The sequence below is a fragment of the Urocitellus parryii genome, chromosome 15 (genome assembly GCF_045843805.1).
Source record: "Urocitellus parryii isolate mUroPar1 chromosome 15, mUroPar1.hap1, whole genome shotgun sequence".
NCBI lineage: Eukaryota > Metazoa > Chordata > Mammalia > Rodentia > Sciuridae > Urocitellus > Urocitellus parryii.
In genome coordinates, this window is record NC_135545.1 from 43,080,256 (window position 1) to 43,104,689 (window position 24,434).

At 41.0% G+C, this 24,434-nt stretch overlaps 1 protein-coding gene across 6 annotated transcripts in view; it reads left to right on the top strand.

Annotated features, from left to right (window-relative positions):
- Positions 1–24,434, top strand: part of Slc7a6 (solute carrier family 7 member 6) — a 38,334-nt gene that overhangs the window by 1,518 nt on the left and 12,382 nt on the right. For 3 of the 6 annotated variants that reach the window (XM_026404494.2, XM_026404498.2, XM_026404499.2), the window contains exons 2-4: positions 8,913–9,471; positions 21,763–21,888; positions 23,945–24,098. In XM_026404494.2, the coding sequence (XP_026260279.1) occupies positions 8,949–9,471; positions 21,763–21,888; positions 23,945–24,098 (803 nt within the window). In that variant the 5' untranslated portion in view covers positions 8,913–8,948. Of the gene's footprint in view, positions 1–767; positions 881–1,716; positions 1,865–8,912; positions 9,472–21,762; positions 21,889–23,944; positions 24,099–24,434 lie in introns of all 6 variants that reach the window. The other 3 variants (XM_026404496.2, XM_026404497.2, XM_077793204.1) reach the window with 2 other exon arrangements.

Consider the following 24,434-nt stretch of genomic DNA (forward strand, 5'->3'; position numbering starts at 1 on the left):
TGTTTCTACAAAAGTTATGCGAACAGTGTTCATGGGACCTGGGACTCTGGAGCAGCAGCTGCCTAGACATGCATGATTTCAGATAATCAGGCTCCTTTTTTGAAGTTTGGGCTGATTGCTTCAGTTACATCCCTGCTGTGGGTATGATGGAACTCAGAAAAGGAGGGCTGCCTCTAACGGGCATGTAAAGTCTATTTTTTTGGAGGGGGGATTGGACACAGGGGTATTTAACCATTGAACCACATCCACAGCCCTTTTTCTTTTTAAGCTGTCAATAGACCTTTATTTTATTTATTGATACTTGGTGCTGAGAATTGAACCCAGTGCTTCACACATGCTAGGCAAGTGCTCTTCCACAAACCCAGCCCATCTGAAGCCCCTTTTTTTCCCGTTTTTTGAGACAGGATCTCACTAAGTTGCTTAGGGCCTTGCTAACTTGCTGAGGCTGCTTTGAACTTGCAATCCTTCTGCCTCAGCCTCCTAAACTATTAGGATTATTGGCATGTGCCACTATGCCTGGCTTGGTATGTAAAATCTAGATTTTACAAAGGGAAGTATCCTCCTGTTTACTAGGTTCATTTAAAAATTTTTTTGTTGTTGTTAGTTATAGATGAGTAGCATGCATTTATTTTATTTATTTATTTTTTTGTGGTGCTAAGGCTTGAACTCAGTGCCTCACACATGCTAGGCAAGTGCTCTGCCACTGAGCTACAGCCCCAGCCCCTAGGTTCATTTTTTGATAAATTGCCTCATATTCTTTGTTGCAGAGATAGACTGGCCACAACAGATAAATGGAATTTGCACTTGCTGTAGAGACTTCATTTTCTTCTCAGTAGTTTACCTGATGAATCAGTTTATAAAAGTGTGATTTTTGTGACAGGTAAATAATGTTGCTCTGTTCTATATTGACTTTCTTTGATCTTTATGATTTATAAAAGTTTTAGTTATTTGAATAAAATATGAATGTATTACTAATAAAGAAAATGGTTTATACATCACTAACAACTCTTTAATATTACATGTTATGTAACACTAATTTATTATACAAGTTACATATTTATATCTCTTTCTAAAAAGTAATTATGGTGGTTTATAATTAAAGATACTTTTAATGAGGTTGTTAAAAAAGAAATAGAGAGAACTGGGGCTGTCACTGGTTCGATCCTTAGCACCATATAAAAATAAACAAAATAAAGGTATTGTGTCTATCTACAACTAAAAAAATAAAATAAAAAAAAGAGAAATAGAGCAAACTAAAGCCATGGGAAAGACTAGGTAGCAAACACTGTTGAAATACAGGCATCTTATCTACTATGATTGGGAGCTAAATTTGATCCTAAGTTTTCTGATATTCTAAGTACAAAGGCAAACATAAGGGCCATATGATTTTTGTCTTTTGATTGGAAGTTATAATAAAAACTTTCTTTGTAATCAAACTTTGATGTCTGTTTTTTCTTCAGAAATTGCACATGATAGTTTCATGGTTGTTTTCATCAGGAAATTTTAGTGGTCTGGTAAATTACTGAATTAGCTGCAGAATTGGGATGAAATCTGTTAGAAAAACTGTTTTGTCTTCCCCTTTTTTTCAGCACTGGGGATCCAACCCAGGGACTCCTGCATGTCTTTTTTTTTTTTTTTTTTTTTTTTAGATTGAACTCAGGTGTGCTATACCATTGAGTCATATCCCCGTTCTTTTTATTTTTTGTTTTGAGACAGGCTATTGCTAAATTGCTGAGGCTGGCTTTGAACTTGCAGTCCTTCTGCCTCAGCCTCCCAAGTGACTGGAATTACAGGCATGTGCCAACATACCTAAATGCATTTTATCTGGGCTTAACACTGTTATTTCAAGATTGGACCTTATCAGGTACATTGAATAATTTAATGAAACCTGTTTTATTTTTTCTTTCTTTCTTCTTCCTTCTTTTGTGTGAGTGAGTGAGTGTGGTGTGTGTGTGTGTATGTGTGTGTGTGGTGCTGGGGATTAATTCCAGAGGCATTCTACCACTGAGTCACATTCCTAGCCCCTTGTTTATTTATTTATTTATTTGTTTATTTGTTTGTTTTTTTTTTGAAAGCAACATTTTTTTTTTTGAGAGAGAGAGAGAATTTCATTATTTATTTCTTAGTTTTCAGCGGACACAACATCTTCATTTGTATGTGGTGCTGAGGATCGAACCCAGGCCTCACGAATGCCAGGCGAGCACGCTACCGCTTGAGCCACATCTCCAGCCCTATTTATTTATTTTTGATTTTGAGACAGGGTCTTGCTAAGTTGCCTAGGACCTCACTAAATTGCTCAGGCTAGCCTTGAAACTGTGATCCTCTTGTCTCAGCCTCCCCATTAGCTTGGATTACAAGCGCATGCCACTGCACTTGGCTCAGTCTACCTTGAAATATTATTGAATTGCTTCACATGAAAGAAACAGTATGCTCCCAATTCTTCCCACTTATTTTTTGTGTTATTGTTGTTAGACATTATACTTTTAAGTATGTTACGCATTGCTACTGTTTTTGCTGTAGGCATCAGTTATATTCTAAGCAACTGAAAATAATCAACAATGTTTTCTTTTTAATATTTACCTTAACTATTGTATATTGTCCCATAGCTCTTAGATGCTCTGGTATGTTTTACTTTCTTCCATTTTGACTCATGTTTTCATTTTTCTACTAAAATTCTATATTTAGCTAGGCGTCACGGTGCATGCCTATAATCCCAGCAGCTCCGGAGGCTAAGTCAGTATGAACTCGAGTTCCAAGCCAGCCTTAGCAATTTATTGATGCACTAAGCAACTCAGAGAGACCCCATGTTTAAATAAAATATAAAAAGGGCTGCTGATGTGGCTCAGTGGTTAAGTGCTTCTGGGCTCAATCCCTTGTAACAAAATAAAATTCCATATTTGTTCCCACTTGCTCCCTAACTTTAACTAGAGACTTCAATGTATTAATCATAATTATTTAATCTTTATTTTTTGGAGATTCTGAGGATCAAATCTAGGCCTTATACCTGCTAGGCACGTACTCTACCACTGAGCTATACCCCCAATTCCACTGTAATTATTTTATTTTATTTTATTTTTTATTTATTTTTTTTAAAGAGAGAGAGAGAGAGAGAGAGAGAGAATTTTAATATTTATTTTTTTAGTTTTCGGCGGACACAACATCTTTGTTTGTATGTGGTGCTGAGGATCGAACCCAGGCCGCACACTGTAATTATTTTAAATTGTTAGTTTGATATGTCCAATATCTGGGTCATTTCTAGGTCTGGTCCTATTGATTACTTTGCTTCTTTATAGTGAGTTGTTTTTCTTGCTTTTTTGGGTTACTTGTAATTTGTTATTGATTTCCAGGCATGGTGTGTAAAATAGTAGAAGCTGAGGTATATAATATTTATTCTGTCTGGGTTCAGTGGCACACATCTGCAATCCAGCCACTGGGGAGGCTGAAGCAGGAGGATTACAAATTCAAGGCTGATCTCTGCAACTTAGCAAGACCCTCTCTCAAAAATAAAAAGTAAAATAAAGGGCTGGGGATGTGGCCCAAGTGGTACGTAGCATGCTTGCCTGGCATGCGCAAGGCACTGGGTTCAATCCCCAGGACCACATAAAAGTAAAATAAAGATATTGTGTCCACCTAAAAACTAAAAAATAAATATTAAAAAAAAGAAAATATTAAAAAAAAAAGTAAAATAAAAAGAAAAAGGACTGGGGCCAGGCGCGCTGGTGCGTGCACCTATAATCTCTGCAGCTCGTGAGGCTCCTGAGGTAGGAGGATAGCAAATTCAAAGCCAGCCTCAGCAATGGTGAGACACTAAGCAATTCAGTGAGACCCTGTCTCTAAATAATATACAAAATTAGGCTAGGGATATGGCTTAGTGGTTGAGTGCCCCTGATGAGTTCCTGGTGTGAGGTGGGGAGGGACTGGGATGTGGCTCAGTAGCAAAGTGCCCCTGGGTTCATTCCCTAGTAGTGGAGGGAGTTGGGGGTGAGAATTATTCTGGGAAATGGGTATTACCTCTTCTTTTGCTAGGTTGTTGGTGTGGAAGTTTGAATCAATTAGAAGAGCTGTTTGGGGTTTGTTGTTGCTATGGTTACCTTAGGTAACTTTATCTTCAAATTCCTCTGGAATTTCCTTGCATTCAGGGCTCAAAGGGCAGGCTTTTCTCAGTGTTTCTGCTTGACTCCTGCCTTAGCTTTTCTCAGGACCCATCTCTACCACACTCTGAGTTATACCTGACTGTTTCTTGTTCCTGGATGTTTTCTAACCTGGTGGTGGGAAGTTTTCTGTTTTCTTGGTTCAGCCTCAGTCTCAGGGGGTATTTCCTTGAATGTTGGGGATAGATCCTTCTGGGCGATCCTGCCCTCCCCCCCAAGAAGTAGGACACTTGTAATGGTCTTGGTCAGAATTTCCTGCTCCTCTCCCAGTCATAGAGGGTTCTCTTGGTACCCTGCCCCAGTTACCTTGGGAGTGACAGAGTTTGCTGTCCTTTCTCTGTGGGGCCAAATTGGCTTTATATTGTTCCTTTTCCAGGCCAGTACTACTGAGAGAGAGAGAGAGAGAGAGAGAGAGAGAGAGAGAGAGAGAGAGAGAGAGAGAGACTCTGCCCAGTGTTTCTTTCTTTTTCTGGTGGTGCTAGGGATTGAACCTATGGCCTTGTGCATATGAGGCAAGCACTTTACCAACTGAGCTATATCCCCAGCCCAGTATTTCTTTCTTTTTTTTTTTTTTTGTATATATTTTTACATTTGTTCTAATTAGTTATACATAACAGTAGAATGCATTTTGACATATCATACATAACTTCTCATTCATCTGATTGTACACGATGTAGAGTTACACAGGTCAAGTAATCATATATGCACATAGAGTAATAAAGTCCGATTCATTTTACTATCATTGCTACCCTCATGCCATCTCCCCTCTCTTCACTCACTACTTCTGTCTAGTCCAAAATATCTCTTTGGGCTGGGGTTGTGGCAGCAGTAGAGCGCTCACTAGCACATGCGAGGTTCTGGATTCTATACTCAGCACCACATAAAAATAAATAAATAAAATAAAGGTATTGTGTCCAACTATAACTAAAAAATAAATATTAAAAAAAACCTCTATTCTCCCCCAACCCATTGTGAATTAGCATGCACATATCAGAGAAAACATTCAGCCTTTGGTTCTTTGGGATTGGCTTATTTCACTTAGCATAATATTCTCCAGTTCCACCCATTTACTGGAAAATGCCATAATTTCATTCTTCTTTAAGTCTGAGTAATATTCCATTGTGTATATATTCCAGTTTCTTTATCCATTCATCTGTTGAAGTCCTGCCCAATATTTCGTGTGAGCACCTACTGGGGCCTGTAGAGAAAAACCTCTGAATGGGTGGCTCTTGATAACCCATATTTGACCTTTAGTAACTCATTGAAAAAGTTCTTGAATTCTTCTTGCCCACCTATATGGTGGTCCCATCATTTTCCCACTAAGTGGAGCTTATATTTCTCTCTCTTTTTTTTTAAATGTATTTATTTATTTTTTTAGTTTTTGGCCGACACAACATCTTTGTTGGTGTGTGGTGCTGAGAATCGAACCCGGGCCGCACGCATGCCAGGCGAGCGCGCTACCGCTTGAGCCACATCCCCAGCCCCTATATTTCTCTCTTGTTGGAAGTGGTTATCTTTCCTTCAGTTTTACTCTAGTTAGTTGCCCTGTAACCTCAGCTTTCTTATGGTTTCAAGGAAATTATGGTTTTATAGATTATCTGGATTTTTCTTGTCACTGAAGTAGGAATAATACTTTGTTTCTAAGAGGAAGTTAATAGTCAAGAACTTCCTATTTTGTGCTAGATTTTTTTTCTTCCAGTGAAATAACCTTATGTCACTTCTTCCCTCTTTTCCTTGCTTCTAGAAGTTATCTTTCAGCAATATTAACTTGGCTAAGAAAGCTTCATACTGGAGAGTTTCATATTGCCTAACTTGATGCTTACAAAAGGTCAGTGAGGCTGTTAGGGAAGAAGAGCTGGAAAAGAGAAGGGTGAGATACATCTGGTAAGCTGTGGTCTCTGACTACAGGACCTTATCACTTCCATACTACCATACTGCCTGATTTTGTGTTGAGGGCATGGTCCCTAACGATCTTTTTCATATTATAGGCACTTATTTTATTTTTTGCAGTACTGGGGCTAGAACCCAGGGCCTCATACATGCTAGGCAAGCTCTCTACAACTCATCTACATCCCACCTATATCCCATGTGCTTAGATTTTGTGGAGGCATGTGAAGTGAGATGTAGACAGAGAAGGCAGGGGAGGGATGGCCTTGGAGTTGTGTGGCCAAGCCATCCTGGAATTTAGCCATCTGTTCTTGGGGAGCTTGCTGGAGTTACATCACAAGTCTGCTCTTGGGTGTTTAACAAAGAGAAGGAACTTTAATTACTTTTGTCCAAGGACATGTGCTTAGAGTCAGTCACATTTTGTTATTGAAAGAAGAGAAAGAAACCTCAACTACTCTCAGTTGTCTGTGAGGGTGACTCTCCTTGGCTGGAGGAGGAGTTCTTTTTAAATTCCAGCAGAAATCTTGTCCCTTATTCAGATGCTGGGACCGAGATGCTAGGAAACAGCTTGTGGAGCTGTGACTGTACTCTCCCTTTTAAATAAACTACTGGATAGTTTCACTGGCATGTCAGACCTACTTAATAAAGCACATCAGAGCTGGGTACAGTGGTACTTGTCTATAATCCTAGGTACTCAGGAGGCTGAAGTAGGAGGATCAGAAGTTTGAGGTCAGCCTGCACAACTCAATGAGACCCTATCTCAAAATAAAGAATAGAAGGGGCTGGTGGTAGAACATCCCTGGGTATAGTCCCTTGCTGAATAAAAAAATAAAATAGTCACATCAGATGCACCATTGTCATCCTGTACAAGTACAAAAGGAAGATCTGGTAGCCTGAGCTTCTTACCTCCAACTGGGATCTGATGAAATAGAAGAAGTTGGAATGGTCACTGGGACCAGGCATCTTTGCTCTTCATCTCTGTGCTGAATACGGTAGAAAAGGTAACGTAGGTCTCTGGGCACCTGACTCTCACGTGAGAATATGGGTTCTCAGCTGTTTATTGGATTTGTTCCCATGAATGCCTGGACTCACCTGACAGACATGTGAAAACAAATCTGTTCCCACATGCCTGCATAGGGAAACCTGCATGGCTTGGTGTCAGAGGTGAAAAATAAAAGTGGTGCTGCCTGAAAGCCCTGCCCCATCTAAGCAGAGATAGGCTGGCTCATCTCTGGGACGGGGGAAGGCTTCTGGTGCCCCAGAGAAACTTTTTCACTCAGGCTCATGTCCAGACTCTGTAACAGAATTGGGACAGGTAAGGCAAGAACATCGGGTGGGATCTGTGGAGATCAAAATTTTCCCTGACAGGTGTGTGTGTGTGTGTGTGTGTGTGTGTGTGTGTGTACACACTACCCCCCCCCCTGCCCCCCAGACAGATTCTCACCAAGTTGCTGAGGCTGGCCTTGTGATCCTCCTGCTTTAGCCTCCTGAGTAGCTGGGATTACAGGTGTGTGCTATTGTGCCTTTCCTCACTCTTGAGTGACTGTGATTCCCTTGCTCTGAGCTTAGTGAAGCCAGGATATGTCATATACATCTTTGTTGAGTGGTGTGAGGCTTCTGGAAAAATGATGTGCTGATTGCCTTCTTATCCCTGGAAGTTATCCCTTTGACCTCTATAGACTGACTCCTGGATGGGAATCAAATAGCCCACCAGATTCCTTTTTCTAAAAAGTGAGGTAATTTCAGGGGATTTGAAGCATGGCCCACACAGAAATTTAGGGAGGACGAAGTCTACTCCAAGCACAGGGTAAGGAAGGTAGTTGTCTTCCTCTGACAGATTCTGGGTCCTTTGTAGGTAGTATAATGTGAATCTAACTTCCTTAAGGTTTCTGGATTAGCCCAACTCTAATCCAAAGGTGGTACTGTATGTACCATCTCTCTATGGGATGCTTTCCAATGCCAAATCTGTCATCAAGAGAAGCCTATAGCTTTTGTTGGATGTCAAGACTCCAGGATAATGTTCTGGAAAAATCTTAGAATTTCAGCCCCAGGTAAAAGTGAGGGGTGTATTGAGGAAAGCAAGTAGACAAATGTTTAACCCCAGTTTATGGTGCTCCTTAGAGATCCTTCCTCCATTTTTGTCTTGTTGTATAATCACTTTCTTTTGGGTACTTTGGAAAAAAGAAAGGTATTGAATGGGCAAGCAGCAATGTGGGGAGTAAGGTGAGTGAACACGGGTATGTATTTCCACACGTTCTCTTCTTGATCCAGTCCCTGCAAAAGTGATATACTCTTGTCTAAGGATCTTTTTAATCCTTCTCTGTACTGCTCATGTTCTTTGCTATCCTGAGAGTAGCTATGGATCTCTCTGTGTGAGGCTGGACACTGTGAAAATTCTTCTTGTCCTTTATATGAGAGCTGGGTAGGCAGCTTGGTAGGCAGCTTGTATACCTGGTGTATACAATGAGAGGCCTTTCAGGCTAGAGAAGGCTATGTACATGCTGCAGGGGCTTTGGTCTTCTCTGCATGGTAGGTTTGTGTGTTTTAAGCTGGTAAGAAAAGAGCAAAACCAACACTTAGGGAGAATGAATCTAGTGGACAAACCCAGTGCCTACCCACAGGTCTCTTGTTGGAAACCACCATCAAATCATGCCTGTATTCTCATGGGTATCTTTCTCAGGAGCATTAGAAGTCTGCCTATCTCCATTTTCCTGTGTCCTATTGTGGGAACTGAGAAATATATTGTATTTTGTGTGTAGCATACTGTCTGTCCCTAAGCAGGAAGTGGGCAGGGAAATTTGCCTGACTCGCAGGTCTAAACCAGAACCTCACCAACTCCTGCCAAAGATTTGACATACTTGTTTTCTTTACCAGGCTAGTGTAAACACAGTTGTGCGGGAACCATTTGCCATGGAAGCCAGAGAGATTGTGAACCCCGTACCCAGCTACCATCTCATCCCTGAGGCCAGCCAGCCCAGGGTGGAAGAAGATGTCAGCTTGCCACCTCAAGTTCCCTCAGAAGCCATGCAGCTGAAGAAGGAGATCTCTCTGCTGAATGGGGTCAGCCTGGTGGTGGGCAACATGATTGGCTCAGGGATCTTCGTCTCACCCAAGGGGGTGCTGGTACATACTGCCTCCTATGGGTTGTCACTGGTCGTGTGGGCCATTGGTGGGCTCTTCTCTGTTGTGGGCGCCCTTTGCTATGCAGAACTGGGGACCACTATCACCAAGTCAGGGGCCAGCTATGCTTATATTCTAGAGGCCTTTGGGGGCTTTATTGCCTTCATTCGCCTATGGGCCTCACTGCTAATCATTGAGCCCACCAGTCAGGCCATCATCGCCATCACCTGCGCCAACTACATCATCCAGCCCTCCTTCCCCACCTGTGATCCCCCGTACCTGGCCTGCCGTCTTCTTGCTGCTGCTTGCATATGTAAGTATGGGGGCTGAATGTGAGAGGATATGTGGGGGCATGGGTGTGTGTGTGTGGGTGCTGTAATAATGGTATGGGTGCCTTATATTTAAATAGCATAATTTGCTGGGTATAGTGGTGTAAAACTGTAATTCCAGGAGGCTGAGGCAGGGGGGGTCACAAATTCAAGGCCAGGGTAATTTAGTGAAACCCTGTCTCAAAATAAAAAATAAAAAGGCTGGGATATAGCTCAGTGTAAGAGTGCCCTTGGGTTCAATCCCTAGTAATGCAGGGAAAGATGGGGGAAAAAAAGCATAGTTTGCCTTTTGGGGAAGAGGGAGATACCTTACCTTTGGAAGGAGTAATTTCATCAGAGTCGATTGATCCTGAGAGATATTAGAGCCTCACATTCTTCTTACTCTTGGCTGTTTCTGAGGTCTTTCGTCTACTCTCTGTGACAGGTTATTACATGTCTTATATTTATCTTGCCTGGTGCTCTTTTTTTTTTTTTTTTTTTTTGGTCAGTTTTAAGAGATAGGTTTCAACATCAACTAGTTGAAACTTAACACAGAAAACAATTAAAAAGTCAGTGTTGAGTCCTATATTGTGCTGCTCAGAAAGAAAAAAGTGTTATTTTACTTCTCAGCTTTTCATCTTAAACTAGTTTAAAGGCATCAGTGAGGAAATAGGCTTCTATAGACTGCGGGGTCCCAAGGCCTTATTCCTAAGCCCATAGGACCCCCTTCTTCCTGCTACTGCCACTCTTTGAGGTCCATTCCAAGCAGCAAGTACCACACCAAAATGGCTTTTTCTTATTGGTGTTTCATTTTTCTGTATACTGACTTTGTAAACAAGCTTTGCCTGCAGCTCATGAGAAAAAAGTAGCTTCTACCCTACATTAAGGATGAGATCCCCATGCATCCTTTTTTATTTTTTGCATTTTCTTTTCTCTCTTATGTGAGAGGGATTCTTATGTAAAGAGGGATTCTGTGTGAAGCCCTTGAAAGGAGAGAAGATTGTTATACAACCTTGCAGAGCTAGAGCTTCAGTTAGACCAGAATTCTCTGTGAAGCCCTTGAAAGGAGAGAAGATTGTTATACAACCTTGCAGAGCTAGAGCTTCAGTTAGCCCAGAATTCTCTGTGTTCCATAGCACTGTGCTGCCAAAGGCACTTAATTATACCCTGTTCTTTCCTTATCTCTGCTTATAAAAGCTTTGGCTATATATAGTTTGTCTACAATATTAAAAATAGACTGAGAGTACCTTGGAAACTAGCAATATGGATTGTATAGTACACCATGCCTCCTGACTTTAAGGACTTTGTTAAAGCAAACAATAGAGGGAATTCCCTCCATACCTCTTGAGACAGTGAGGAGAAAACATACTCCTGGGAGGAGAAAGGATGATTGGTATTCACCTATGTGTCTAATAGACTTTGGTCCTGAAGATTCTGGCATGACTCATCTCTAAAAAAAGGGAGTAAGTGTATGATTCTAAACATGGTCATTAAGGAGAGATTAAATTATCCTCAAATTACTCATAATCTCTCACTAAGAGATGAGTACTTTTAATAATATTGTCTTCATTTTTTTATAGAATTGGGATCAGACTTTGCGTATGAATTTATATTCTGGTTTTAAATTAATTAATTGCATTTTACCCCTGAACTACAGCTCTCCCTACTCCCCCAGCCTGCAATTTTATTTTATTTTTTTTTGAGACAAGTTCTTGCTGATTTGCCCAAGCTGGCCTCAACCCTCCTGTGAGTCATGGAATTTCACTGGAATTAGTGGTGTATGCATGCCACTGCACCTGGCTATATTCTGGTTTTTAAGCTTAGTATATAATTTTCCCTTTATTTCATAAAAACAACATTAAAATTTTTTTAAAATTATGGTTTCTTTGTTGATTCATAAGTTATTTTTTTAATGTTTAGATTATTTATTTGTTTTTATGTGGTGCTGAGGATCAAACCCAGTGCCTCGTGCGTGCGTGCTAAGCCCCAGCCCCGGCCCCCAAAACAACATTTTTTAAAAATATTTTTTTTTAGGGCTGGGATTGTGGCTCAGTGGTGGAGCGCTCGCCCAACACTGGCGGGACCCGGGTTCGATCCTCAGCACCACATAAAAATAAAAGGGCATTGTGTTGTGTCCATCTACACCTAAAAAATAAATTAATTAATTTAAAAAAATATTTTTTTAGATGTAGATGTAAATATCTTTATTTTATTTATTTATATGTGGTGCTGAGTATCAAATCCAGTGCCTCATGCATGTGAGGCAAGCGCTTTACCCCTGAGTTACAACCTCAACCCAAAAGCAACATTTTTTTTTAAAGTAGTGTTTTTTTAATTAAAAGATAATAAATGGACTTTATAGACAAGTTGGCAGATAAAGAATAGTATAAAAAAAATTAAAATCATTCATGATTTTACCTCCCAGAAAACTATTGTTATGAGTGAAATACCTTCCAATATTTTTTTCTACATATATATTTTTTTAATTTTTTTAGACGTTGATGGACCTTTATTTTATTCATTTATTTATATGTGGTGCTGAGAATCGAAACCAGTGCCTCACACATGCTGGGCAAGTGCTCAACCACTGAGCCACAACCCCAGCCCCATCTTACATAAAATTTATCATTTTTAAAATGATCCTGCTGAGCATGGTGGTACACACCTATAATCCCAGCTACTCAGGACACTGAGGCAGCAGAATCATAAATTGAGGCCCTAAACAACTTAGTGAGACCCTGTCTCAAAATTAAAAAATAAAAAGGCTGGGCATGGTGGCGCATGCCTATAATCCCAGCGGCTGGGGAGGCTGAGACAGGAGAATCATGAGTTCAAGGCCAGCCTCAGCAATGGTGAGGCATTAAGCAACTCAGTGAGACCCTATCTCTAAATAAAATACAAAATAGGGCTGGGATGTGGCTCGGTGGTTGAGTATCCCTGAGTTCATTTCCCGGTACCAAAAAAATAAAAATAAAAAAACCAAAAAATAAAAAGACTGGGGATGTGGCTCAGTGATAAAGCACCTCTGGTTCAATCCCCCAAAAATTACTTAAAAAATCAAAATAAAAAATCATACTCTTTGTGTCTTATATACTGTTTTTCCCCACATACTTTTTTATTAGTGCATTATAGTTGTACATATTGAGGGGATTTATTGTTACATATTCATACATGCACACCATATAACAATATAATTGGGCCAATATCACTCCCCAGCATTTCCCTGTCCTAATTCCCACCCCTTAGTCCCTTTCCTCTACTGATTTCGTTTTTTTTTTTTTTTTATATTTTTTTTAGTTATAGGTGGACACAATGCCTTTATTTTTATTTATTTATTTTCCTGTGGTGCTGAAGACTGAATCCTAGTGCCTTACTGTGCTAGGTGAGCACTCTACCTGAGCCACAACCCCAACCCTTGATTTTTTAAAATATATATATGTTTTTAAATTGTAGTTGGACACAATACCTTTATTTTATTTATTTATTTTTATGTGGTGCTAAGGATTGAACCAGCACCTTGCATGTGCTACTGCTAGATGAGTGCTCTAGCTCTACTGATGAGCCACAGCTATAGCCCTCACTTTGATTTTTAGAAGATCCACCCCCACTTTTGTTTTCCTTTTTTCTCTCTAGCTTCCTCATATGAGAGAAGGCATACCACCTGAGTGTGACTTATTTTGCTTAATGGGATGGTCTCTAGTTCTATCCACTTTTCTCAAATGCTGTATCATTTTTCTTTTTAGCTGAATAAAAGTCCATTGGGTATATGGCCACATTTTCTTTATCCATTCATCCACCAATGGACACCTAGGCTGGTACCATAGTTTGGCTATGGTATTGTGCTATTATAAACATGGGTATGCTATGCTTGTATTGCTGTATTATGTTGACTATAATTCTTTCGGATAAATACTGAGAAGTGGTATAACTTGGTCAGATGGTGGTTCCATGCCTAGTCTTTTGAGGAACCTCCACACTGATTTCCATAGTGGTTGTACTAACTTGTAGTCCCACCAATAGTGTAAAGGTGTTCTTTTTTCTCCACATCCTCTCCAGCATTTATTATTTGTATTCTTGGTGACTGCCATTCTAGTTGGAGTGAGATGAAATCTCATTGTAATTTTGATTTGCATTTCCCTAATTGCTAATGATCCTGAACATTTTTTCATGTATTTGATGGCCATTTGTATTTCTTCTTTTGAATACTCTGTTTAATTCATTTGTCCATATTAATTGGATTATTTGACTTTTTTTGGTGTAAAGTTTTTTGAGTTCTTTATATGTTCTAGACATTAATACTGTCTGAAGAGTAGGTAACATAGATTTTCTCCAATTCTATAGGTTCCTTCTTCATAGTCCTGTTTCTTTTGTTATGCAGAAAAGATTTTTAATTTGATTCTGTCCCATTTATTAACTCTTGGCATTATTTCCTGAACTTTAGTGGTTCTTATACTGGTTTTTAAATTTTAGCATCTAATCTCTTTTATCAAATATTCTTAGAAAACATGATTTGGGGACATAGGTGTGATTTCCAGGCGGTATAGTATAATGATTAAACTCAGAGGGTCCAATGCTGGATTGGGTTTGATTTCTAGCTTTACCATTGATTTAGGGAATTAATTATCTGCTGCCTCAGTTTTCTCATTTGGAAAATGAGATTATTATTATTATTATTATTATTATTATTATTATTAAAGAAAGAGGACAGGGAGAGAGAGAGAGAGAGAATTTTTTTTAATATTTATTTTTCAGTTCTCGGCAGATACAACATCTTTGTATGTTGTGCTGAGGATCGAACCTGGGCCACACTCATGCCAGGCGAGCGCGCTACCACTTGAGCCACATCCCCAGCCCCGAAAATGAGATTATTAATAGTGCCTAGCTGAAAAGATTGTTGTGAAGAATAAAAGACAAATACCTCTGTAAATGCTTTTCTGTTCCTGACATATAGTAAGAGCTCTATACTATTGTAAATAATGCTGTAAATAATTATGTCTTTGTACATAAATCATTTTAGAGTTCCTGAATATTTTCTTAGGATTAAATTAAATAAGGGAAATCATTGTGTCTAAGGAAATAAACTGTTGCAGGATTCTTTTTTGAGTGTTGTATGAGTTCCTCAATTGATTGGGCATCTGAAATTGCCTGTGCATTGGTGGGTGATAGCTTTAGAGTAAATTCAAAGAACAATCAAGTCAAAGGGCATGTTATATATAATTTTTGATACCCAGAAGATTTTTATCTTAATTTTTGTTTGTTAAATTTTATTTTCTTCCCTTTTTTTATTTTCCCCATGTTTTTTTACTTAAGAAGCCTATCCTCATACTAGGCACTGATCTTGGGATTGGAGGAGTAGCCTTACTTTTTAGATATGCAAAGTATTGGTATTTCCTGGTCTCTTTCATTCAACATGTACTTTTACCCAGATTTCTCAAGATTGGAATTGCTGCAAGCCCCTTATCCCAGAAGCCAAGGCTTTTCTAGAATCCAGGCCTGAGGGCAGGAACTTATCAGAAATCAGCCAAGTCATAAAACTATGCTCCATAGTCCTAACTGACTTGATTTTAGGGTTCAACTTATTTCCCTTCTTGGAACTTTTAGGTCATAGGATTAGGCTTTAAATAGAGCTGAGGTATGGGAGGGAGTCACTTTGGGTAGGAATGGCAGTGGGAACGGCCTGATCTCAAGAGACATAAATTGGAAGAAACTGACTAGGTCATTATTAGGGGGGGGGGAAACCAAAGATCCATTGAATCTAGTGTGAGGCTTGGGTAGGATAGGAGAATGAAGTTAGTCTTGAAATAGAGACATAAGAGGGTCTAGCTTGTTGTTTAGAAGAATGCACAAAGAAGTTATAGCCATGCCAGGCTAGATAATTAAAGTTCCATTCTTAGACTAGAGGGCCTAGCAAGTCTCCAGACTTGGACCATAGATGGATTTGTTAGGCCTGCACAGTGTTTTAAATAATATTGAAATAGTTGCCAACATTTGAAAAATCAGTACTTGTTCTTTCTCTGAAAAAATCTGGCAACACTAAACTTAAATTCCTGCCTGATTCAATCAGCTAGATTTTGAGTATCTGTCCTTTCCTTTAAATGGAGTATATACTTTATAGTCTACTACAGTCCTGCTTCCTCTCCTTTTATACCCAGACTTTCTTTCTTTTCCTTATTTTATCACTTTTTTTCGTTCCTGAAGCCATTGCTGCTTTAGACTCTGGCTCTCTATATAGCTGCACCCCACCATATTCCTAGGTTACACTAACAGGGGATTTAAGCAGGTTTTTTGGGATGTTGGGCTGTCTTAGTTACTTATTATCTTAGAGCAGTGGTTTTCGACCTGAAGTGAGTTTGTCTTCCATGAGATGTTTGGCAATGTCTGGAGGTGTTTTGGTTGACATGATTAGTGGGTATTGGTGTTGCTGGCATCTAGAAGGTTGGGGCCAGAGATGATGCTGAACATCTGCCATATACGAGACAAACCTGCTCAGTAAAGACTTATCTGGTCAAAATGTCCATAGTTCTATAGTTAAGAAACTGTGTCCTAAAGGTATACTTTGTTCAAATGTATTCAGGAATCTTGGAATTTTCTTTCTTTTTTTTTTTTTTTAAAGAGAGAGTGAGAGAGGAGAGAGAGAGAATTTTTTTTTAATATTTATTTTTTAGTTCTCGGCGGACACAACATCTTTGTTGGTATGTGGTGCTGAGGATTGAACCCGGGTCGCACGCATGCCAGGCGAGCGCGCTACCACTTGAGCCACATCCCCAGCCCCAGTCTTGGAATTTTCTATGGTGGGTGGAGCCTCAGATTGTAGACTATACTTGGTAAGCTTACTTATGGGACCATAGCGGGGAAAAGATGGTTCTTGAGGAACATAGGGTCTTCTTTTTGGGTAGGACCAGTACATTTGGTAACATGGATACCCAGTATTGTAAGAATATTTGATTTGACAGCAGAAGAGTAACACTTCTGGCTTAGGTGTTCTTAGTCCATTTATTTTGTGGGATTTGACTTATGGATCCTGCCTGTTATGTGGACTCATATATATCACTGGAGAATGCTTGCCTTGAAGGAATCAAGATGGAACCAGTTCAGTAATGACAGTGACATCACAGCCCAGAGCCTCACAGCTAAGACTCTGTTTCCCCTGAGTTTATTTGGTAAGGCTGACAATGAGGAGGAGGAGAAGTAGGGAAAGAAGACTGATATAGATGAGACTAGAGTGAAGAAACACCTAATGAGTCTTGAATATCTTTCTGTTGTTTCTTGCTGCCTTGGACTCAGGCCTGGTCAAACTTTTGAATAAAAGAATATTCTTGCTGGGTGACATGGGAGGCTGGAGCAAGAGGATTACAAATTTGAGACCAGCCTCAGCAATTTAGCAAGGCCCTAAGCAACATAGTGAGAATTTCTCTCAAGATAAAAAGGGCTTGATATGCATCTCAGTGGTAAAGTGCCCCTGGGTTCAATTCCCAGTACCAAAAAAGGCGGGGGAATATTCTTCCCCTATTTTGATCAGTAATTACTATGGATAGATGGGTCTCTCTCTCTCTCTCTCTCTCTCTCTCTCTCTCTCTCTCTCTCTCTCTCTCTCTCTCTCTTTCTCTCTCGTACTGGGGAGCACTTTATCAGAGTTACATCCCCAGCCCTTCTTATTTTTTATTTTGAGGTGCTTAGGACCTCACTAAATGGCTGAGGTTGGCCATTTAGCGATCAAATTGCAATCCTCTTTCCTCAGCCTCCCCAATTGCTGGGATTACAGGCTTGTATCACTGCACCCAGCCATCTTTCATATTTCTAAGTGACACAAGGCTAAGGAGTCTTGATCTTGCTCAAAGACTCTAACCCTATATGTAGTTCAAGTGTTCGGATAATAAGACTAGATATATTTGTATAATTAAAGACAAGGATTCTTTTCTTTCTTTCTTTCTTTTTTTTTTTGGTGTTAGGAATTGAACCCTTGCCCCCCACACATTCTAATACTAAGCTATATGCCCCCCCCAGGTAGTTTTATCTATCTATCTATCTATCTATCTATCTATCTATCTATCTATCTATCTATTCAGTTATCTGCCTATCTGTTGTTACTGGGATTGAACCCAGGAGTACCTTACCCTTCTCTCAAAATAAAAAGGGCTTGATAATGAGCTATATTCCCAGTCCTGTTTTTGAGACAGGTCTCAAGCCTCAAGTTTGTGATCCTCCAGTCTCAGCTTCCTGAATTGCTGGTATCACAGTTGTGCACTATCAGGGTTGGCAATTCTGCTATTTTCAGAAATTAGGATCTAATTTTTTTCTTTGCTGCTTCTTTTTTTTTTTTTTCTTTGCAGAACTGGGGATCAAACCTGAACCACTTTACCACTGAGCTACATCCCCATCCTTTTTATTTTTCATTTTAAGGCAGAGGCTTGCCAAATTGCTGAGGTTCTTGCTAAGTTGCCAAGGCTAACCTCAAACTTGTGATCCTCCTGTCTCAGTCTCCTGAGTTGCTAGGATTACAGGCATATGCCACTGCACTTGGCTTATTTATTTATTTATTTTTATGATGTGGTCTTGCTGTGTTGATCAGGCTGGCCCTGATCTAAGCTTAAGTGACCCTCCTGCCCCAGCTTCCTGAGTAGCTGGGACTGTAGGGGCATGCCATTGGGCCCTGCTTTAGGAATACTCCTTAAAAGGCACACAAATTACATATTCCTATACATTCTAGGAGGTAGCTACTGATTCTGGATTTCCATTTGGAAGGAAATGGACTGTTGTAGAGCATTTCACTCCGAAAAGACTTAAAATTGGCCCCCTTGGGCTGGGGATATAGCTCAGTTGGTAGAGTGCTTGCCTCTCATGCACAAGGCCATGGGTTCAATCCTCATCAGCATAAAAAAATAAAAATTTGCCCCCCTCTTTTTTCCCACCACCTTTGTCATTGCCTTGTAGGACCGTACTCCTTTGTCCTTGGATGCCCTTGTTAACACCCAGCCTGTTTGTGAGAAGACTTGGAAGGTTTCCCTCCTCTCCCCTCCGGGAAAAGGAAACTGACTCTCAGCATAGCTGGGACTACAGCTTCAGGCCACCCAGCCACTTGCTGTCAGGGAGAGTGTTAGAGGTATAGCTCTGTCAGGAGGAGCATGTGTTACTTAGGATTAGTTTGGGTTTCATACAACAGAAAACCCAAAGAAGCATGACTCCAATGTTGAAGTTTATTTCTCTCACCTATTAAAAATAGGCAGGTTGGGTTGGTAAGACAACTTTTAAAATGCTTCAGAGAGCCAGGTTTCTTTCTTCTATCTTAATGCTCTGCCATCCTCAGCCTGTGACATCTAACTGTGGTCCAGAATGACTACTCAAGCTCCACAGGTCATGTTGGGCATTGTAGGTGACCAGAAGGACAAAGGTATACTCTTCCCTTTAGAGGTCTTATCTGCTCACATATCTGGGAGAAAATCTAGTTTCCTAGCCTTAAGTAGTTGCAGGGGAAACTAGGAATGTCTGTTTTGGAGTGGCCAAGACTAGCTCAAGTTTCTGTTAAGGAGTTTGGAGAAGATGACTAGCAATCTCTACCACAGAGAGACTTTGGGAATTTGTTTCTGTGTCAGGGTTGGGTCTGGATCTCTTTGAGTACTGATTTCTCTGGGAGAGCCTCATATGGGTCCCTGCTTATTGATGCCAGCTTATCCAACAAGGAAATGCCACGGAGAGGGAAAGCTTAGAAGTTCAAGTGGAGGCAGTGGAATCTGAGCACCTGGCCACAAGGCTCAGTCTTGTCTTTGAGCTCTGATACAGTCTAGTGAGCTAGCTAGATGAGAGTTCTTTATTTTATTTTACTTTTTTAACATACTTTTTTAGTTGTCAATAGACCTTTATTATTTAATTTATTTATATGTGGTGCTGAGAATTGAACCCAGTGCCTCACACTTGCTAGGCAAGTACTCTACAACTGAGCTTCAACCCCAGCCCCATGGGCTTGGAGTTCTGGGAGGCATCAAGGGGTGTGATTTAGATGGTGAAATTGTGTTTCTTAATTAGAATCAGGAAAGCAGTCAAGGGACTTGGCTTCTGCTTGATAGAATGTTCTCTGGCAGGGCTGAGAGTAGAATGAGGCAAGCTAGGAGCCTGGAGCCAGGAAGTAAGGATATACTCTCAGGTTCCTGCACATGGTCCCCTGAAAGTGGATGGTTTTTTTTACATTTTGTGCCCTGGATATCTGACTTTTGATCCTACCCCTGGCCCTGTTCTCTGGTCGTACATTGTGGCATTTTAACTATGTTCATTGAGAAAGAAGTATATGTGCATAGTGAATGTGTCAGAGTATAAAATGGTGTAGAAAAAGGCCCCCTCCCTCTCCAGATCTTTAGTTTTCTTCTCAGGAGGTAGTGTTACTGACCAGGTGCTTTTATATCCTTGCAGCAGGTCTTTTGAAACTGATCCTGCAGGGACTTCCTTGGGGAATGGACTTCATTCATTAGTTTAGCTCACAGTCATTGAATTTCCACAGTGTGCTCTATTTACTTGTGTGCAGAGAGGACTAGCCCTGCAGGAAATTAGCAACAGGACTGAGGGAAGGAGAAGGTGCTATCCCTGGCATTGTGGAATGAAGATTGTTATCAGTCCCTTCCCCATTTTGGTTCTACATACAAGCTCAGTGAGCACTTCCAGGATATTGTCAGTTTCTTTTCCAATGTGGATCCTTTTTTACCCATGTTATCTTTTTTTTTTCTTTTTGTTTCCTTCCCTGTGTCTCTATTTCATTGTCTTTGCCTTATATCTATCTCTGCTGTTTTCTTTGTGTATTTCTTTTTCTTTTCTTTTTTTTTTTTTTGTACTAGGGATTGAACCCAAGGGTGCTTTACCACTGAGCTACATCCCCAGCCCTTTTTTTAATTTTGAGATAAGGTCTTGCTAAGTTGCTTAGGGTCTTGCTACATTGCTGAGGCTGGCCGCAAACTTGCAATCCTCCTGCCTCAGCTTCCCTAGTTGCTGGGATTACAGGTGTGTACCCTATGTCCAGTTCTGTGTATTTCTTATTCTCTCACTTCTGTTTCTTTTTGTAGTCCTGCTTCCTTCCTCTGCTTACTTGTGGTTTCTGGTCCTCTGTTACCAAGGGCTTGTGTGTTTGACTTGTTGTGGTTCCCAACTCATGTTAGAGTACCCTGCTACTATTAGATTTGGTCTCTTGGTATTCAAATTCCATGTTCCTGGGGGAGACAATCTAAAAAGCCAGCATGGGTCCAATGTCTGGCTTAGTTAGCTATGATGAAGAGGGGAAGCAATTCTCAAGAAGGGACTGAGTAAGTACCTAAAAATATGCTTACTGTATTATATCCACAGGGGTAATCTACAGAGGTCTGTGGATTACTGGTGGCTATTAACTATGTATGTTAGCTGATTAGGCTTAGCCCATACATACAATTTTGATAATCAGGTAGGTCCCTGGGAAGACTTTCCAGCAGCACACACTCCTTTGGGTTGCTTCTTTGTGTCCATTGGTGCTTCCAGTCCCCCCCATGATTGACTAGTGAACACCTGTATAATTTGCCAGTGTATGGTGCTTAAAGCACCATAGAGACTCTTCTGCCTCCTGTGTTTACTTCCACAGCTGACCCTGGGTGTTCTTCTCCTTTTGACACCTTTCTGACAATTGCCTTATCCCAGTGAATTGGCTGTCAAGTGAAAGCCATCACTACTTTGATTCCAGCAAGGGTTCCTTAGTTCTCCTTTGCTTAGCAGTGAGCTTAAAAACATGCTTTGCTTTTGTTGCCATCTGAAAATTTGTGATCTTGGGGAAGCACATAAACACCTAAAAGACCTGTTTTAAGACAGATGTCCATAGGAACCTAGCATCAGACTCTAGCTATGAAGTGGGAATGCCATAGGGTTCAGGGGAGAGAGTACACAGGGAGGGGATAGCTGGTATTTGGGGGGATGGTTTTTAGAGGGAATGGGGACTGAATTAGACCCAGCCCTTTTTGTTTTATTTTGAGACAGAGTCTCAATAAGATGCTGAGGCTGGCTTCAAAGTTGTGATCCTCCTATGTGAGCCTCCTGAGTAGCTGTGATTACTGGTATGCACCATGTGCCTGGCTACCTTTATTATCTTTGAATATCCACAGTATTGGGACATTCATAGGTGCTGTCAGGTGGGGCAGGTTCAAGTTATCTGTCTATTTGCCTCTTTTGGTTCTCATCGTCCATTGTTCCCTCTAATTTAGGCAAGAAGGGCAGAAGTGATGCTCTCTGTAAAGAGGGTGGGCCTATGTGCCATCAGCTTAAGCCTGGCAGTGACTTTATGGTTTTCCTCCTAGGTCTGCTGACATTTGTGAACTGTGCCTATGTCAAGTGGGGCACACGAGTACAGGACACGTTCACTTACGCCAAGGTCCTAGCCCTCATTGCCATCATTGTCATGGGCATTGTTAAACTGTGCCAGGGTAAGAGGGGCCTGAGGTGGGAAGAAGGGTGGATGTCCAGGAGCTCCTCTGGTTCCCTGAGGAAGATATGGGGACTTTACTAGCTTTACTACTCAGTTCTTTCTGTGTACATGTTAGTGTTTCAGTGAATTCAAGAGATGGCCTTGAATCTCTTCTTGCCCTTGTAGGCCAGGCTAGATATGTCAGGCCCTCCCTCAGGGCTGCTTTCATTTTGTGGAGACTGGGACCATTGTAAGAAGCCAGTTGAGGGCCTAGAAAGTCTTGAAACTTGGGTCATAATTGGGTCACAAAAGTAACCAGGGGGAGGACAGAGTGGGCTCCTGGGTTGGGTCTGTGACTGCCAGGCAGTGGATAGGAAAATTTGACCTTCCTGGAAGGGAGTGTCAGAGTGTGTGTGGGTGTGGAAATGAGTGGTTATTTTGTAGCCTTTACTTTTCATCTGAATTTGCATTTAGCATTCTGTCCCAAAGTCAGCTCTTAAGAAAATACTAGAATATTAGGAAACTGACACTGTCTTTCCTTACGTAGGCTTTTAAAAGCTTTTCATTTCTATATCAGAGCAGATTGACAGTGAGGATAACAGGCCTCCTAAGATCTCCTGGGCCCTTAGAGAAGTCCTGAGAGGTCTTTAGCCAAGGATTTCTCCCTCACTTAACGATCTCATTTTCTAGATCATCCATCCCTAAATGTGTCTGTTTTACACCCCGTGGGGATCTGAGACCCTCATATCAGACCTATTGAATCATATTTTGATTGGTTGTTTTTTGTTTTGTTTTGGTATTGGAGTTTGAAACAAGGGTGGGGAGGGGTGCTTTACCACTGAGCTACAGCCCCAGTTCTTTTTAATTTTTATTTTGAGAGAGGGTCTCACTATGTGGCTGAGGCTAACCTTGCTTGCAATCCTCCTGCCTTAGCCTCCCAAGTTACTGGAATAACAGGCATGTGCCACTACACCTGGCTTAAGCTTTGGCTGGTTTTAAGTCTAAAAAGCTGTGCTTTTAATAAGTATCCTGTGTGATCAGTCCAGGACCTTTGTGCACTCATGCTAAGTGCAGCCAGCCATCTGGGTGTCCTTGGAGTCTCAAGAACATCTTGGTGTCAGTGATTATTGAGTAATTCTCCTCCTAAAATCTGTGCTTCAGGGAACCACTGTGTGCAATGACTGACATCCCTGGAGGATGGATATCTATTTTCACTGCTCTTGCTGCACACCTAGCCCTTTCTTCCATATTGAAAACTGCATCTAGGTTTTCTGCAGCAGGTTATTACAAGCTTCCTTAGAAGTCTGAGTTCTGTTAAAAAACCTCAGTGTGTCCAGAAGGTCTCTGATCTGTGTGGCAGGGTGTTGCCCCCTGGGATTTCAGATTTGTAGTCTCCAGAGGTCTCTAAAGAGAATGACAGGTGCCTGGGTTGGCTCCCTGAGAGACAAGAAAATCTCATTTCCTGTATAGCCTGAGATTTCCTGCCCTGTGCAACCACACCCACTACGAGTGGCAGATCCTTTCTGCAAGACTGATAAACCCACATGACCAAATTGTGCAGTGATGTGGGCCAAGATCCTCACAGGAAGTTCTAATGAGTAGTGGAAAATGACCTCTTTATGTGAAAGCCTTGTGGTGTTATAAAAAATAGAAGAAGAGTTGTGGCCTGCTGTGAAATTTCCATTTGTAGGAAATGGAAATTCCTTAGGGTTTTAGAAAAAATATTGGCACTTCCGAGGCAATGCCTTTGTTTTTCTGAGATTGTCTAGTTTTATGGAAGGAATATGAGCTTTTCTGAGGATGTGGGTTGGGTGGTAGAGTACAGGGAACTGGTGGTTGTTGTTCTTTTGGTACTAAATGATATTTTTTTTTTCTTTCCCTTGTCCTATATTTTCCCTGTCTTTTCTTATCCCTCCTTTTTTTCCTCCCCTTTTTTGCTTTTTTTCATTTTCCTTTCCTCTTTCTTATTATCTTCCCCATTTTTCCTCTTCTCCATATTCCTTCCATCCCCCTTTCCCTATTCTCCTTCAACTTTTTTCTTCTTTCTGAATTCCCACCTGCTTTTGTCCCCACAGGACACTCTGAGCACTTTGAGCATTATCAGGATGCCTTTGAGGGTTCCTCCTGGGACATGGGAAACCTCTCTCTTGCCCTCTACTCTGCCCTCTTCTCTTACTCAGGTTGGGACACCCTTAATTTTGTAACAGAAGAAATCAAAAACCCAGAAAGGTAAAAGCGAGATCACACTCTCAACTCCCCAGCTTAGCTGGAACTCCTGCTGATAATGGGTGCATTGCCCTCTTCCCACAGTCTTCCCTCTACCTCTCATTCCCTCTTCTCTCTATTACCCTTCTCCAGTTAGGAGGGGTTGGAGGTTAGGATGGGAGTGAGTGATGGTGGGAAAGCCCTTGGTTCTCACCCTCATGTTTGCATTGGAGGGTCCCCAGGGACCTTCCTAGAGGAGAGGTCTTCAGTGGGCAGCAGCAGACCCAGCTGGGTCTGAGGTGTAAAGACCTTACACTCTGCTGCTGAGACTGCAGCCTGTGAAACCTGAGCTGCTTCTGG